Raw genomic sequence first — 18,826 nt, 5'->3', positions numbered from 1 at the left:
GGAAACCACATCCTTTAAATACGATATAGTCACAGGCTCAAACTTGTTGAATACCACCAGGCAAGGGACCGAAACAGAAGGGTCAGAGGCAGGTGCTGAAATGTTAGCCCTTAAGGAAACAACCTTATCAACAAAAAAGTGCAGGAAGTCATTACACATTTCAGGTGAAGCTTCCAGACAGACAGGCTGCAGGGCATTTAGAACAGAGTCAATGATTTCAAATAGCACACGAGGGTTGTTACACTTTGACACAATAATTTTAGACAGGTACTCTCTCTTGGCCTTTTTAACACTGTTTTGGTAGTGACGCCAACAGTCCCTGAGAATTTGAAGTGAAACCTGTAGCCTGTCCTTCCTCCACTTTCGCTCAGCTCTACGACACTCCCGTCGTGCTGCACGAGTCACTGCACTGAACCAGGGTTCAGGTTTAGCCCTCGGCTTCAACGATCTTAACGGAGCCACAGAGTCCAGTATAGTCCTGCATGAAGAATGAAACCACGAACTAATCTCCTCCGTACCAAGAGGAGTGGATGCAGAGGGGGCGCAGAGCTGATCGAAAGCAGCAGAGAACTTGCCAGCAGTAAAAGGGCTAAAAGACCGACAGCGCCGAGCAGACACCACAGGCAAAATTGCTTCACAGGAGAAATTGACATCAAACAATACAGGCATATGATCTGAAAACACACAATCAGAGATTTCCAAATTCAACACAGACAAGCCATGAGAGAGAACAAGGTCCAGTGTATGTCCATGTTCGTGTGTGGGACCAGACACACACTGGACAAAATCAAAAGAGTCCACAAGGCTGAAAAAGTCCTTCACTAACGGCTTAGCAGGACAGCACACATGGATGTTAAAGTCCCCAACCAAAAGGACACGATCATAGTTGGGCACGATCCCAGCCAGAAAATCAGAGAATTCATTTACAAAGTCCTTATTATACTTGGGCGGTCGGTAGATGACCACACAAAGCACCGGTTTCGAGCGGCCCACTTCAAATACAGTTGCTTCGAAACTGGAGAAAGAAGATGATAGAGGGCATTGCCTGCACTTAAAGTTATTTTTATAAACAGCCGCTGTTCCTCCTCCACGGCCCGATATCCGCGGTGAGTTGAAATAAGAGCAGCCAGCCGGTAATAGCTCAACAAGAGCGCTGCACTCACCTGGACCCATCCAAGTCTCAGTCACACAGAGGAAATCCAGTCCATGTGAGCAGAAGAAATCCCTCAGTATAAAAGTCTTGTTTGCCAGGGATCTGGCGTTCACTAAACCGATCCTGGAGGGGGATGGACTCACCAGATCAGCTGATCGCTGAGCCCGGTGCAGAGTCCTCAGGTTCCGGGGATTCACCCCGCGGTGGTGGGGCCGAGGAGAGCATGGGAGGCGTGGCCCGTCTCGCCGCAGCTCCTGAGCATAGGAAGGGGTGGGGGCGAAGGGACCCACCCGGAAGAGTTGGTGTACCAGGTGACCTCCTTCATTCCTCCTACCGAGATGGTGAGCCAAGCCAGTTCTCCGTGCTGCAGCAGGTGGACAGTGCTCCCGATCGTTGGGGAGGAGATTGTCCGTTGACAGTTGACAGTTGGTGAGCACCAGGCTGAAGGCTGCAGGCCCCAGAGATGTCCCTGAGCAAAGTGTTCCCGACGCTCAAGGCTTTCGAGGAGATTCCCACCTCCTGGCCCACCCAGTTTAGACTTCACCAGTCGACCGCTACGTTTGCCACGGCGACGGCGACGGCGACGCTTCCTCGGGCTTAAAACCCACTCCAGGTGAGTTTGGATTCCCAAGAGGAACGGGGGCAGTGTAGTATGTCCGCGGTAAACAAAGGCACCAACATTACGCTGAATGTCCATTAGAGATGTACGGTCGTAGACCAGCAGAGACTTTAGTTGTATAACACCAATAGAAAACACAAAAAACAGAGAGAGCAACAGACAGGCAGCCATAGACATCGGCGCCATCTTGGAATATATGCCCTATCCCTGGAATCTAAATTTCGAGGGCTAAATCTAGCTACACATCTGCTACTTAGTCTAAGATGAACCAAATCAATTTAGAAAGAAAAATTGCCTTTTTTGATTTTATGCTTGCAAACTGAAGTGTTGCTTTCACTATGTAGATCTTTATTTTATCCGTCCTCCTAGGACATTGTTGTGGCTGTTGAGATCTGTAAGCACTTTATGAATACCACACCATTGTTCATCTGACGTATCACAAACCTTGAATTTCAGATTTCTCCACTGGAGACCAAAGGTGAACAAAATGTAATCTGTTAGAGCCTGGTTTAGAGTTAGTGAAATAAATGTTTGTAATGGGACAGACAGCAGATTATATGGTAACAAACAAATTTCCGGGGTGGTGAGTTGCCTCCTGGTGCAAGGTCTGGAATTTTCCTGAGTAGCTGCGCACATTCTCATTGAGCACATTGGCACAAATGACATGTGTGGAAAAGGGATGAGGTCCTACATGCGTAAAGTTTAAAGAGCAGGACCTCGAGAGTAGTTAACTCCAATTGTTTCCGGTGCCACATTTCTTGTGAGGGTACAAATAGAAAGATAGGACAGATGAATATGTGGCTCAGGGGAGGGTTTCAGATTTTTGGGCAAATTGGATCTCTTCTGGGGCGGAGGTGATCTATACAGGAGGGATGGGTTACACCTGAACTGGAGAGGGAACCAATATCCTTGCACGGAGGTCCAGTAGAGCTATGCAGGAGGATTTGAATCATAGTGAAAGGGGTGGTGGGAACCAGAATATAAGGACAGAAAATGGATGGACTGATGGGAAGGTAGAGGTTAGGACCAGGAAGTCTCAAAGAAAGGGCAGGCAAGGAGCGGTTAAGAAATATGAAACTGAAAGGCTGAAATGTGTTCAATTCAACGCAAGGAGTATCATGTATAAAGCAGGTAAACTTAGAGCCTTGGGGCTATGATGTCGTGGCCATTACGGAGACTTGGTTATGAGAGGGACACTAGGGCAGCTCTATGTTCCAATGTTCTAAGGGACTCGGGTAATTAGGATCAGTCAGCATAGCTTTATACATGGCAGGTCATATTTTACTAATATGAATTGAGTTTATTTTTGAGAGGGTGATGAAAGTGATTGGTGAGGATAGGGTCGTGTATGTTACCCACATGGATTTTAGTAAAGCATTTGATGAAGTTCCCCCATGGTAGGCTGATCCAGAAGATTAAGATTCAGGAATTTGCAATGACTTGGTCCTCCGGATGCGGAACTAGTTTATTCCTCGAAAGCAGAGGGTTGTGGTGGAAGGGCATTATTGTGACTGGAGGTCTGTGACCAGTGGAGGTCCGCAGGGATCTGTGCCTGGATGCTCCTTGTTCCATTGTGCACAGCCTTGTGTTTTCAGCCTATGTCATCATACAAGTACATAGTTGCATACTTTGCATTAGATGTGGTGTGTAACTGTGCTAGTCTTGATATTTTTTATGGCTGTAGTTTACTCATGCTGAATTCTACACTACATGTAGAATGCTATTAAAAGCTGTCTCTTAAATTATGCAGTGTTAATATCTGAACAGATGGCTGTGAATGGAAAATCAAGTGATGATCATCCTTTACCATCATAACTGTCTTGATCTCCCACCACTGTTTTGGTATCTAGCAGGAGAAAAGCAGAAGGTGGTATAGATTTTGAGGGAACTTTGGTTAGGGACTAAATGGTGTACATTTACACTATCTGCAAATTCAGAATATCGGGACTATGAGGAGTGGTTGGATTTGAGAAGAAGGATGAGGTATAAAGACATAAATCTATTTGCACAACATCCATAATGGATGCCTCATTAATGGCAAACACCATCTCCTCTATGGGGATAAAATCATGCTCCCATGTGAGAAATGTCTGCTATTGGTGTCCTATGAATTGTGTGATATGCAGTATGGTTGACTTGATGGCATTGTGCAAGTTGATGGATCAGGTATTGGGCGCGCAACAGTGATAAGTTTGTGTGGATGATTTGATCTGTAAGTGGGTGGGTTAAAGTAAGAAGCTGCAGATGCTATAAATCTGCAAAACAAATGTTGGAGGATTGTTGGAGGCTAAAGACATAGTGAGAATGGTGCAGGTGATTAAATTGACAGGCAATCCTGAACCTCAAGTCACCTGTTGCAGATTGAAAGCAGGTGTTCTACAAAGTAGTCTCGCAACCTGAATTTTAGTTTCTCCACTGTAGAGACGACTACATCATGTCTACCAAATATAATACAGTAAATTGGAAATAGTGCAAGTGAATCTCTGTTTTGCTTGAAAGCACAATTTGCATCCTTATTTGTGGGAAAGGAAGAGATACAAGGGCAAGTATTCGTTTTGCATGGTTGCATGTGGAAGTGCTATGAGAAGTGGAGTAGTAGATAGAGATGGAAAAGTCGATCAGGGATTTGAGGAGAGAATTGTTCCTTTGGAATCTTGTAAGTCAGGGGAAATAAGAATTGAAGGTTTGCTCCTTCCACATCAATGTATCACTGTCTGAGTAGGTGTTTTTCATATTCCTATTCATTATGTAAAGTTTTAGATAGCCAGACAGAATCAAACTTGACATTTTTACATATCTAGTCATTGCATTCTGTTCACTGCACTTTCTTTTCTGTACTTTTTTTTACAACTTTTATTAATGATTTTTGTTCCAATAGTTATGCTATGAAATTAAATCTGTATAATAGCTCCCACGGTTCATTGATTACAGTTAACGCCACAATCGTTAACAATGTAATTTTTGCTGGATTTTATTCAGATTAACCTTAATCTTATTTGAACGGTGGGGCAAATTTGAGGGATTGAATGGCAAACTCTTGCTCCTCATTTAAAAATTCCTGTGAGTTCAATAACAACACAATAGCTGTTTGCATGGGATCACAAGTTATTCATTTGTGGGAAATATTAACTTGCAGTTTTCACCAGATATTTATGTCCTTGTGTGTTTTTTTTAATGGATTTGATAATGGATGAGGCTTAATGAATTGTTACAAAGGCAGAAAATGCTGGAAACAGTCTGTAATTTAGGCAGCATCTGTGGAAATGTAATACATTGTTAATCATTTCACACCAACTTAGAAATACGGAACAATGATTATGATAATCTTCACATAGTTTTATCAGTAAAACAAGCATTCAGAAAATAATGGTAAATAAACTGTGCACCATGCAATGCAGCATCAATCAGTCATTTTACCACAATTTAGCTTCTGCTTCTTATAAAGTAGTGTTGTGTTGGCACTAAATACAAAATGGTATTTTTATACTGTCCAAGAAATCTATGAATTATACTTACTGAATACTTTGGTATTATTCTAATTGTATCGATGTTTTGTACATAAAAATATAGGTTTTTATATGTCCTGTTTTCTTCAACTGCACTAGCGTTATAGGTGGCTTTTCTAAAGTTAAAGATGTTGATAACTTTAATAAAAAAAATATTTCCAGCTTTTATATGAGTAAAAGAGAAATTCCCTTGATTAGATTATATAAGGCCTTATTACTTATGAGTTCCTACCTTAATTGGGTACTTTGTGTATTTTCTTTGAAAACAGTAACTTCTCTAACCCTTTAGCTTAAAAAAGAACTTACAATCTCCCTTCATCTCCATCAATCCTTTTTAAGTCCTTAAATGTTCAGCCATATCTATAAACCACACTCTTCTCTTGAACAATGTTTGAATATTCCCATTCATGTTTCTGCTTTTTGTACAGTTCTAAATGAGCATTTATTACAAATAGCATTCTATGTGAATGACAAATACCCCATCCCACAGCTCTTTTTCTGTATACATTTTTATCCTTCTTTCCTCAATCTAACATTGTCCATTTGGTTAGCCTGATTCAATCACGTTGGCCTGATTCAAATTCTTGTCCAAACAGCCATATCAAGACAATCAAAGGAAAATGATCGCTTCCCATTCTTGCACCGTATCATCGAGTGTCTCCCTGGTCCCTGTATTCCCTGTCTGGTCTTACATTTTATTTGTGCAGTCCCACTGTGACATCACTTAAAATATAGCATTATTTCCCACATGCAGATATACCTTACTGCTTGAAACCCTTCCAATACCACCCATTAAACACGGAAGTCTAATTTCCATTACTGAATAAGCTGAAAGTTATTCCAATTAAATCATTAAAAACATCTTGAAACTCTTCTACCTAGGCGTTAGAAACATAGAAAATAGGTGCAGGAGGAGGCCATTCGGCCCTTTGAGCGGCACCGCCATTCATTGTGATAGTGGCTGATCGTCCCCAATCAATAACCCGTGCCTGCCTTCTCCCCATATCCCTTGATTCCACTAGCCCCTATCTAACTCTCTCTTAAATCCATCCCGTGACTTGGCCTCCACTGCCCTTTGTGCCCATTAATTCCTTTCTTCCTCCTGGCTGAGGCAACACTTGATTGTTAGCAATATTTGTTGACATATTTATTGAAGGTAATGTTTTGACTATTATGTACTAAGACTGCCTATTTCCACAGCATCAGTCAACTTTGAGATGATCAAGGTGGAACTGTGCCAAGACTCAACTCTCCTTATGTGCCAGTGCCCTGATCTTTGAAACATGTATCAATTTTCTCTTTAATTACCTCCAATGAACTAGTAGCCTCCACAATCCACCAGGTTAGAATTACTGAGATTCACTGTCCTTTGTGAGAAGAAATTTCAATGCACCTCAGTTTTAAATGGCTGTCCCCCTATCTTATAATTGTATACACTTGTTTGAGACTCCCAGAAGTGGAAAAATCCAGATACTGGTCCCTTGGAATCTTTTGTCTCAATAAAATCATTGTCCATTCTGTTAAGCTCTATAGAATATTAGTCCAGCTTTTTGTTAATCAGTGCATGATAGGTCATGCCTTTCATCCCACAAATCTCTTTTGGTATGATTGCATACTGATTGCATTGCCTCCTTGTCACCTTCCCCTCGGCTAACAATGAACCATTCTACATTTCCTTATCATCATCAGCTTTGATCTGTTGTTTCCACACGTTACCCCTCCATTACCCCTCTAGACTCCCTCTTCCCTGAATCTCAGTCTGAAGAAGGGTCTTGACCTGAAACCTCACCCATTTCTTCTCTCCAGAGATGCTGCCTGTCCAGCTGAGTTACTCCAGCATTTGTGTCTTTCTCTTTTGAAATTCCTTGTTTAAATAAGGGTACTAAAACGGTGTCCTCGTAGTGTAACTTCACAAACACCTTATACAATTGTAACAGTACTTCCTTATAAATTCAAAACTTACCCATGGCAGTAATGCCCAATATGCCATTTGCCTTCCTAACATATTGCTACATTTGCCTGCTTTTCTGTGATTCATGCACACCCAGATTCCTCCGTAATTCACTCATTCACAATTTTCTTCCTTTTAGTTAATACTTTGCCTTATAATTCATTTTATCAAAGTGCATGATCTCATACTTCCCTAAATTAAACTTCATTCGTCAGGTTTTTGCAACTTGGACAAGCTATCTGTGTACTTTTGCGGAGTCCAAATATCCTCATCACAACATACTCTCCCATTTCATATACTTGGCAAATTTGTATACTTTATACTCTGCCCCCTTCACCAGGTCATTAACATACATAATAAACATTGAGAGTCGAGAATTGATACTTGATGGCTGCCCTCTTGTTAAATCCTTCCAACCTGAGAAATACCACATCTTGATCCTCACTGCAGTAATACAACAATAATTCATGATTAAGAAGTGTCCCTTTATATAATTCTCACTTTTGTCTCCAACTTCCGCCATAGCTCTGTAGTCTCATCCAACCACATTATATTGTGAGATAGCTTCATTTCCAAACTCTTGCACTCCCTTTATTTTGATCACTTTACCTATTCATCTGACAAGACCCTATGCTCTGAGATGTGTTTGTTAAACCTCTTCCCTCTGCCTCTCTTTCATCCTTTAAGATTCTCTTTATAAAGTAGCTTTTTGACTAAGCTTTAAATCATCTTTACTAATCTCTCTCTTGTGTGCTCTGGTGTCAGATCTTGTTTAGTAATGCTTCTATGAAAATCCTTCAAGTATTGTATTGCATTTAAGGCACAATACAAACACAAGTTGTTATTATTTCCAGCTTTTGGACTTATTTGATAGTGAGGATCCACGTGAGCGTGATTTTTTGAAAACGGTTCTGCATCGTATTTATGGAAAATTCCTTGGACTACGAGCATTCATCAGGAAACAGATCAATAACATTTTTCTACGGTAATCTATAGTATATGATTTGCTTTATGTTTATTAAAATAAATTCTACCTGTATGGCAAAGAAAGAACTGTAAGTTGTTACAAAGATCATAAACAGCCAGGTAGATCAATAGACCACAATTTTCCTATACACATAAAATGTAGGAAGCTTTCAAATTGAATGAAATCTTTGGACTTTTAAGTGTTCTATATTTTCTCATCTTTCTTATTTACTATTGGCTCTCTTTGCTGTTTTCAAGTTGGGATTATTCTGTTCTTTCAACCTACAAAACAAATTATTCTCAAACTCATTCAATGAGGCAGAATCAGGTGTTCCTAATCCCAGATGCTGAGAACATTGCTATTCCTCTAACCGTTACCACATTCCTTTACTTGCCCCAAGTGATTGAATGTTGTGCCCAAGTGGATGTTTTGCCAAAAAGACAACAAGGCCCTTGTTTATGTTGGATAAGACCAAAGATGTTGAATCCTCTAGGCTTGCTCCTTGACTTGCAGTTGCAACCTCGTTCTCTAGACAAATTTGCAGCTAACCTAGAAGTGTATGACCGTGTCTTAAATCAAAGTGTCTGATTTGCATGACCCTCAGATATCTGCATCTTGGAAATGTTGCCAGTTAAAGTTACGTGTTGTGATGTCTCGCGCAAGCTCGTACATTGCACTGCTGTAATTATTTATCTTTGCTTTATTTGTTTAATTAATTAAACTTTTAGTGATGTTAATTTAATATATTTAATATAAAACCTGCTTAAGTATCCATCACTACTTTAAGTAACTGTCACCACTATTCCACTGACCTAACCCTTAGCATGAACATAGAATAAATTGTACAGCACAGGAACAATCATTTTGGCCCACTATGTTTGTGCCAAACATAATGTTAAGTTAAACTAATCTCCCCTGCCTGCTCATGATTCTTATCCATTCATACCCTGCATATTCATGTGCCTATCTGAAAGCCTCTTAAACATCTCTATCATATATGTTTCCTCCCTCCACCCCTGGCACCATGTGGCAGGCATGAGTAACTCCATGTGCATAAAAAAACTTGTCCCACACATTTCATTTATACTTTCCCCCTCTGACCATAAAGCTATGTCAAAAATGTCTTGGACATTTCCACCCGATGAATAAGGTTCTGACTGTCCACCCTAATTGTAAAAACTTCTACTAAGTCCCCTTCAACCTCTGACACTTCAGAGAAAACAATCCAAGTTTGTCCAACCTTCCCATATACTTAATTGCTTCTAATCCAGGCAGCATTTTGGTAAATCTCTTCTGCACTGTCTACAAAGCCTCTACATCTTTCCTGTAATGGGTTGACCAGGAGCACACAATACTCCATAAGAGTCTTAATCAAAGTTTTATAAAGCTGCAACATAACTTGACATGTGAAGGCAAACATAGCGTACACCTTATTTACCACTCTCTCTATTTGTGTTGCCACTCTCAGGGAGCTATGGACTTGGACCGCAAGAACCCTATGTATATCAATGCTGTAAAGGGCCTTTTCATTAACTATTATTTTCCCTTGCAATCGACCTCCCAGAGTGCAACACCTCATATGAGCTTGGATTAAAGTATATTGGCCATATCTCTAAATCCTGTTATACCCTCTGACAGTCTTCCTCAATGTCCACGACTTCAGTGTATCGCAAACAGCAGAGATCACACCACAGAACTCTATAAGAGCACCACCTCCAGCCAGAATATCATCCTTCCACCACAACCCTCTTATTCTATAGATAAGTAGGTTCAGAATACAAACTACTAAATTACTGTGGATTCCTCGCTTCTTCATCTAATGGATCAGCCTACATTAGCCTATTTACGTAGTCCATGCCAGACAATTCTATCTTCAATTCTATCTTCAAACATTATTTAATTGCCTGCATTTAAGTTGAGGACTTTGGTTTTGGACCAAGGATGTTTGTCCTCTAACCTTATCTGGAATTCCACAACATTGTAATTCCTTGGGGATCCTTAAACATCTTGTTAATTTCTTGTTGATCCTAGCTCATTATACATCACAAAATCTATAATAGCCTTATCCCGGTAAGATTTTGAAATATAATGCTCAAAGAAACAAAACCCAAAACGTTCCACAAATTCCTCTTCCACAGTAACCTTGCATCAATATGCAAACTAAAATCACCCATGAGAATTGCAGTTTCCTTGCTGCTTGCACTCGAGTTACACGCATGTATGCCTTTCAAGAACAATTAAGATTATGCAATGTACGAAACATTTGCTGTCATATTTTATGTTGAGTTAAGCATTGAAGCTATGTTATATTGATTGGATGCATCAGATTGATTCTAGGATGGGATATGGAAGTATTTGGAGGTAGAAACTGTTATGTCTCTTCAGTTTACAAAGAAATCTACATTTTGTGAAAATCTCTATAGTGAGAGATATAGTGATGTCTTGACTTCACTAGTGCTATGAATGATTAAAAAAAAGCAGAGGCTCGTCTGTTTCCTCCCGATGCAATAAATCAAAACAAATCTGGGCTTGCTTTGACCCTAAATGTGCAAGCTGACACAAGCTATTCACCCATTGCCCATTGGTGTCAGGTGGAAGAGCCCAGGCACGCAAGAAGAGATTACTCTCAATTTTTAATACATGAATCCCTTTTTATTACAAACCTCTTCATAACAGATTTTGGTTGTAGCGAATTGGTATTTGGACAACACTATCTCTTTAAGACAGACGCTGCTAGTTACACTGCAGAGGCCATAGAGATTGACAAGTAATTGAAATTGGCAAGCAATGGCTTCAGTGGACATGTGTAATGATGAAGGACAACGTGCTGGAGTAATTCAGCAGGTCAGAGAGCATCTCTGGAGAGCATGGATGTATGACTTGTAGTCGGCACCACCGCTGGATTATGCTGCGCACCTGACCACTGGGAGATGCAACGCCAACTTTCACACCTCCTCCATCTCTAAGGTCGGAACCACCAAAGTTGCTACCGACTGGAACTACTGACTTTCACCGCCTGGCTGGTCTGCCGATGTTTGCCCGCACCACTTCCCCAGCTGCTTTGAGGCTGGACCTACTGCCATCATTGCCAGTGCACACAGCTTCCTCGGCAACTTCTCGGTCACACCTGCCACCGCCGACCCTTACCTGCACTCAGGCTGCCCGCAGGCCACAACCAATGACTGCCTATCCTCGCCTCTCTCCTGGCCTTCAGGAGGCCAGAGGCATTAACGCCTGGATTCCAGGCCCAGTTCCAGACTGAGTCAGCAGAAGGATCTCAACCTGAAACCACCTATCCATGTTTTCCAGAAATGCTGTCCAACCTGCTGAGTTACTCCAGGACTTTGTCATTTTGCGTTTTAACAAGCATGTGCAGATTTTTGTTTCTGCTACATTTACAATGATACTCTATTAGTCAGTATTTCCCTTACTCAGTTACAGCGGACAATTGACAATAATGGACACCTCTCCCCCCGGCCTGCCCCTATGGTTCATTATAATGAGGGTTTACGTTTTTTTTTAAAGACTCTTACCCATCAAAACAATCAAAAAGACAGTGAAATGTTTCACAACCCCATGTTTGTAAAAGTGTTCCCTCGCCTTGGTTTTGGCAAACTAAAACGTTGTGATATGTTAAATTAAACCCCTTATTGCAGAATGTTAACTGGGGTGGAACTGAATTAGATGAAGAAGGGTCTCGACCTGAAATGTCACCCATTCCTTCTCTCCAGAGATGCTGCCTGTCCCGCTGAGTTACTCCAGCTTTTCGTGTCTGTCTTTGAAGAATTTTAACATCCACTGTTTAACATTGCACATAGATCAGAAGTTGAAATCAAATAGCTCTCTGTGTTCTTCTTCACATTTCTGCCTGGTTAACAAGGTAGTCTCCTTCACTGTGAATGTCCCATTGAATAAACCCATCTGGAAAAGAGCTCTGAACCTTAAAAATTGTGTTTTAAAGTTAATATTATGTTAAGGAAGAACCAGACATTGCCTAAAACGTACCCAATTATTGTTACCAGCTCATATGTTGGACATCTTTTTGACCAGCAATTTGCATCACAAAGGTTTGCTCATAATTCCTGCAAAATACACTAGAATTAAGAAAAATATATCTCTTTGAAGTTATGCCATTTTAGTCGAGTGAATAGGATAACATGATCTCCTTGCTTGAGGATTCATGAAAGGACTATGCATTTCATGTTCTTTTGTTACAAAGCAGTTCATGTTCTGAAATCTGTGTGTAAAGGTACGTGATAACTTCTATCGTCATTTTTCACACAGATTCTAGAGCATGGACTGCTTTTTAACAAAAGTGCATTAAGGACTGATATTTGATGCAGAGAAAGATAAAAGGTTGAGTGGAATTCATTATGGGTGGGTATGGTATGGAGTCAGCAGAATGCTAACTGCGTTCCTGTAGATTAATCCACACTTGATTACAAACCTACAGTTACAGTTTTGGTATCCTTTTGTAAGGAAGGATTTTGATGAATGGAAATAATTCAGAGAAATGGTGCTAGACTACTACCTGAATCGGTAAAAGAGTTTCCAAAGAGGAAAAGTTAAATAGGCTGGAACTTGAATGGAACATATAAAATTCTGAGAGATCCTGACATAGAGAGAGGATGTTTCCTTATGTGAGAATCTAGGACTAATGGCTGTGTTTTTAAGAACAAAGGCCACACATTTAAGGCAGATGAGGTGGCCCTATCTATAGGGTTGTAAGTCGGGTAGTTAGAAGCCATAATTTGGAATAATTTTTTGGCAGGGTTAGATGAATTTTTGATGAGCAAGGAGGTTACTGCAGGTGGACATTGTCACAGAGTTGAGGTATAATCAATTCAACTACCATCTTATTGATGAAACAGGCTTGAGGGGCAGAGTGCTATACTCGTGCAAATTCATGCTAACACAAAGGAAAAAAGTTACACATCAGTAGAATTGATAAGCATTTCTTACACAGTTAGGTTGCTTCAGCCTCTTCTCATATTTCAAATATCTTTTTAATTGCCTACATTGACAGGTTAAAAGCCATGTTAAAGTTACTTTGTTACTGATGATACTGAACAAATTGCTAGTCAAAATCTATGTTAAATGTTATTCATTTGGAAGAGCCGAACATGTAAATAGAAACTTTAAGAGCATTAGATTATTTGTTAAAAATATTAAATAAAAACATGATGTTATATATCCAATTGTGTTTTCTTTGGATGATGTAAATTTATGCTGTCTAAAAATAATTTCTACAGGTTTATATATGAAACTGATCACTTTAATGGAGTTGCAGAACTGCTGGAGATATTGGGAAGGTGAGATATACTGTTTTGTATCAGGTTGCTGATTTACCTCTTGAGATTACAGGTGGTCCAGGAAAGATTGCCTGTGATCCTCTTTAGACCTAGCCTGACTTGCTGAGTTTTCCTAGCATTTTCTGTTTTGTTTAGATGATCATTTAAAAAAAAAAAATTGGACTTTTAATGTTTTGCCATAAGCAAAGATTAATCAATAATCTTTCAGTTGAGTGGGCTTAATGTGCCTTCTATAATGGAATTTTATAGTAGGTTTGGAAGTGAATTATTTCAACCTGCAACCAGGATCTTAAGCAAAGCAAACTAGGAAAATAAGAGATGTGAGTTGACCATAGTATACATTAAAAAGTACAACAATAGAAAACTTACTGGAACTGTAGTTTACAATAAATGTAAATCCCTACAAGTGAATTAGCTGCAGTTATTTAAAGGAGTTAAAGATAATGTTAGATCATAGGGGGAAAAAAACCTCAACAATGTTTCCAAATATATCCATCTGCATTTTGGAAATATTTACCGAACCAGCTTCCCCCATTCACTGCGAGAGAAAAAATTCTGCGCATATGTAAAAAGGAAATGGTTAGCAGACTGAATAGGAGAGACCATGAGGAAATGGCATCTAACATTCTTTTAACAAGGCGGAAGAGTTAAAAAAAATGTCCAAGAAATAATTGTGAACAGCCAGTCAAGCATGAATAAAATCATGAAAGAAATTAGCATTAGTTTAATTGAAATCTAATAAATCTCTGATGGTGATGATGTCCTGCAATCTAGGGTTTGAAGGATATGATAATAGAAATTGGAATTTTAGAAAGTGGCAACGATAGGTTTTGAGTATTTTAAATAAAATTGATGACAACTAATTTAAAAATAACTGTTTAAGAGAGGAAGGAGAGAAAAAACTAGACCAATTAGAGGGAAAATGTTGGAATCTATTATTTCAGCAAGTGATAACAGGACACAAATTCAGATTACTTTATTGTCATTTCCACCATTCAGTGAAATTCCTTGTTCATATGAAGCTCACAGCATACACATTATGCATGTCAATGTTAGTAGATACAACAATTAAAAAAAATTGTGAAACAGCAGAATGCAGCAAAGATTGTAGAATAACTGAACTAGTACAAAAAACCCCCAAAGTGGAATAACAGAAAAACCGAGTGAAGTGAAGTTAAGTGTAAGAGCACATGGCAGCACCTCTGGAAATAGGGTTTGAAAGAGGTGGTTGGATAAATGTGGGACAGGCTATTCGTTAGTCTGGACAATTAACTTTTAAGCTCCTGCAACCAAGATAGAAAGAAAAGGGAATGGCCAGAATGACAGATATCCTGGACGATACTTTCAGTATTCCTGATGCAAAAGACAGTGAAGATGTACTGGATGAAAGGAAGTAATGAGCCTGTGGAGTGCAAATTCAGGCGATCAGGAGCAGCATAGTTGCCGTACTAGGCTGAGATGCATCTCATCAAAATACTTCACAGCATGCATCTGTACATGTTCTAGCGAATCATTGTGGACATGCTGAATCTTCTCAGATACCTATCAAAATAAATACACTGATGCTCCTTCTTGACATCAATGTGAAAAGGCCAGGTTAGGTTCCTGGTGATATGGATGCCAAGAAACTTGCACATTTTACAGCGGCAACATCATCGTTGAGGACAAGCTTGTCTTCAAACACCCCCAATTGTGTGCTACTACCCGACAACTACCACTTGATCCCACCACATACTTTAGATTGACAGAGATCCAGTCTAACTTAATAATTATGAATGTATAATTTTTTAATGATTATATCACAGAAAAAAATCAAAGCCATTGCTTGGTCCCTGCATAAATTATTCTCCAGTCCCAAACTCTATCTTATTCCCCAGCAATGTATTTAACCCCAATGTCTTTGAACCAAATATTTGCTTTATTTCAAAGACCCATCTCTTATTGTCATGTAACTGTGCCCATGTTCACCAGTGCACCAGTGATCAAAGTCTGAAGAAGGGACCCGACCCAAAATGTCATCTATCCATGTTCTCCAAAGATGCTGCCTGACCTGCTGAATTTTGGGTCACGAACTTTCTTCAGATTGATAGTAATGATTTTTCTCATCCTTATTTTCAAATCCCTCCAATGCTTTGCTCTTCCACACCTTCAACCAAGAACCTCTTGACAATATAACATCAGCCAAGACGGGGTGGGAGATTGCAACCTTCACATAGTCCACCCAGTTTCAACGAATGCAATCAACCCGGCGTACACAATCAAATAAGATCAAATAGAACAAGTTGTCCTACAAATTTAGGCTGTGCACGCCATTCGCAAGAAGAAGCCAGGTCAGCAGGTCTGAAGTTCCTGTATTAAATCTCCTCATCTCTACTGCTTTTTTCCATTAAGGCACACGTTATAACACAAGTCTTTGACCAAGCTGCTTAAAGTCTCCATATGAGGTTCTGCACATAATCAGAATACATTTTTGTATTAGTTGTAAAAAATTTTGCTCTAAAATAATATGATTCATTAAGTATGTTGCAATTGTTTTTCCACATTAACAAAATAATTTGTATATTTATTTTTCAGTATTATTAATGGATTTGCACTGCCACTGAAAGCAGAACATAAACAATTTCTTATGAAGGTTCTTATTCCTCTTCACACTGCTAAAGGTTTAGCTCTATTTCACGCACAGGTATTTCATGATTTTTAATTTATTTTGTAATATACCAAATCTATTCTGCAGGCTCATTTAGCTGCGGTTTCATCTGTTCACTCTACTTCACTTTCTGTTGTTAAAGTATTGCAGAGATTTAAATGATTTCTAAACAGTTCGGACATGCATCTGTTCATGATATTGGCATTGGTCAGAAATGAGCATTTATTTCCAAGTGCATTTATTGAGTCACCTATTTGTGACGCACTGGTAAGCCAGTTTCACAATTCCACATGACTTTTATGCCCAAATTTACTGATGTATTTTTAGTAAGATGACTAGAATGACAATTTTATTATTCGTAGTGGCATTTGAGCCTTTTATTTGATGTGAAAGATGGTGCTAGGCTGATAAACTGTACAAGGGATACATTCTTGCTAGGTTTTGACAACAATCCGCTGGAAAACAGCTGGCATTCACTTGCCTAAGTATCAATAAGTTATGAATTCAATATATGCAGGAGTATCATACTTGCTGAATGCTTCCAGGTGGCAAAATAGTTGTACAAAAGGGACGGGTTGCACCTTAATTGGCAGGGAGGTTTGCTAGTGCTAGTGCTACACGGGTGGGTTTAAACTAAAAAGTGGTGGGTGGATTCAACAATGTGGACGCGTATCTGCAGCTAACGGGAAATGAGAGTGTAGGAAAGGTCATATTTAAACTCACAGGGCAGGGGGATGGGAACCAATGCAAGGAGACAGAGGGACATAAAAGGAGGACTGAAGCAAATGGCAGAAGGGAGCTTTGGATTGCAATACTTTGTAACTTTTAAAAAGATGTTTGACTTTTGATTGTTTTTGAACACTTCTAAATGCAAGGCTCATTATGAGTTTGGTATGTGTGAACCTATTGGGCATCCAAGCACTGAGAGTAGGTAGCAGGCACCACTCGATTAAATCCAGGCCCATATCTTGAAATCTGTAGCTGATAGACAGAAAGCTAGACTTATCTACTTAACCTGAACCTTAATGGCTGAGGATGAGGCACAGGATGACCAAAGGCACCAGCATGATACTTCAAAGACCTTGTGTACTTAATTTTCAGAAGGTAGAAAGTAATCTTAAACTACTTTGGGATGCATTTTATATGGTACACAAACATGATGAATGTTATTCCAGTTAAATTTGATTTCATTTGTAGCAAATGTTAAAATAATGATAGATTAAATTCAAATTAATTAACGCAAAAGAAAGCAATCTAATTGTTAACATTTTATTTTGAATGAGAATTCAGAATACCCAAAGCCAAACGTATCATTACATGATGCATGGGTGAGTTTAGGTAAAGAGGAAAAAACAAGTAATGGAGTTGATGGGTATCCTTTGGTTTGGGTTAGTAAATGGGTGAGAAGTAGAGTATGGCCTGTCCCACTTAGGCAATTTTTTTTTTGGGCGACTACAGGCCACTGCAGCAAAATTTTTAACATGTTGAAATATTTTCGGCGACCGTAGGGACAATTTTTTCTGTCGTAGGTTGTCGCCAGGTGTTGTAGGTGAATTCCATTAAAACTAGTTCCTGGCAATTGCCTAAAGAGTCGCCTACGTGGGACAGGCCCATAAGGAAAATAAGGATACCCGCCAGGGATCTGTTCTCTAACTTTTGTTTTTAACGATACATTTATGTGTCTATATGCACAGATTATGTAGCTGGCGCACAAATATAGAAAGTAATCTAAAACTATACAGGGATGTTTGCCTTTATTTTAAAAAAAAATATTGCTTCAGTTGGACAGAGATTTTGCTCTCTTAATTCTCATAATTCTCTCCTTGTTCTCACATGTCATTATTCATTTGATTCTTTAACCTTCCTGCTGCTTTCCTCCATTATCCTCTCTTGCTTCCCCTCCGTTCATGCAGCTGCCCTTACCTCCACTCATGCAGCTCTCCTCTCACCCCTTCCTCCATCCTTGCTTCGCATCCAGCTCTCCTTCCCCCCCCCCTTCCCTCCTTTATTGCCGTTATAAGGAGAATGGAGCTCATGTATTTTATCAACTTCATGCATTTACCTTTGTCCATGGTCTACTATGACCACCTAGGATTTTGCTGGCATTTGAGCCTGTTTCTAAGGCATTTCCTCACATTTATTTCTAACCATGAGTCTGAAGCTGGGGTTGTCACTTATTGGATTTGTCTTGTTATTGCTTTATCTCTATTGTTTCTCTTGTCAAAACCTTTTTATGAAGGGGTGATTAAAAAAATATGAATTGCCTTTACAAACTAATTGCTAGTTTTTGCTTCAGTATTATAAACAAGCTATTTAAAAAAAATGACATTTATGAACTGTGAAATCCTCCAAGGAATACTTAGATATAATTATGTTATGCAGGTATGTTTAACTAATTAATTTTAAATAGCTACTTATTGTTTAAATTTATTTCAGCAGCTAGTGTGGTTTATGCTATAAATCATGCCTTAGAAGCAAAGCAGATTATCACAGACATGCAAAAAAAAGTCATTGAATCTGCCATGTAAAGGCCTTGAGAAATCTGCTAATGTATATGAGTTGTAAAGTGATTACTCTCTAGGGAATTCATATTAAAATGACCATGGGCAGATCTGAAAAATTGTATTTTAGAAACTTGAATGGTGCTGTTTCAAACATGTAATTATTAAAA

At 39.3% G+C, this 18,826-nt stretch overlaps 1 protein-coding gene across 2 annotated transcripts in view; it reads left to right on the top strand.

Annotated features, from left to right (window-relative positions):
- The window catches only part of ppp2r5a (protein phosphatase 2, regulatory subunit B', alpha isoform), a 111,097-nt gene that overhangs the window by 58,123 nt on the left and 34,148 nt on the right, over positions 1 to 18,826 (top strand). For both annotated transcript variants that reach the window (XM_055639776.1, XM_055639778.1), the window contains 3 exons: positions 8,084 to 8,214; positions 13,449 to 13,508; positions 16,083 to 16,191. In XM_055639776.1, coding sequence (XP_055495751.1) covers positions 8,084 to 8,214; positions 13,449 to 13,508; positions 16,083 to 16,191 — 300 coding nt within the window. The remainder of the gene's footprint in view (positions 1 to 8,083; positions 8,215 to 13,448; positions 13,509 to 16,082; positions 16,192 to 18,826) is intronic.

The sequence above is a fragment of the Leucoraja erinacea genome, chromosome 8, assembly GCF_028641065.1.
Source record: "Leucoraja erinacea ecotype New England chromosome 8, Leri_hhj_1, whole genome shotgun sequence".
In the NCBI taxonomy this organism is placed as follows: domain Eukaryota; kingdom Metazoa; phylum Chordata; class Chondrichthyes; order Rajiformes; family Rajidae; genus Leucoraja; species Leucoraja erinaceus.
Note: the sequence above shows the minus strand (reverse complement) of the source record. Positions and strands in the feature narration are given on the sequence as shown.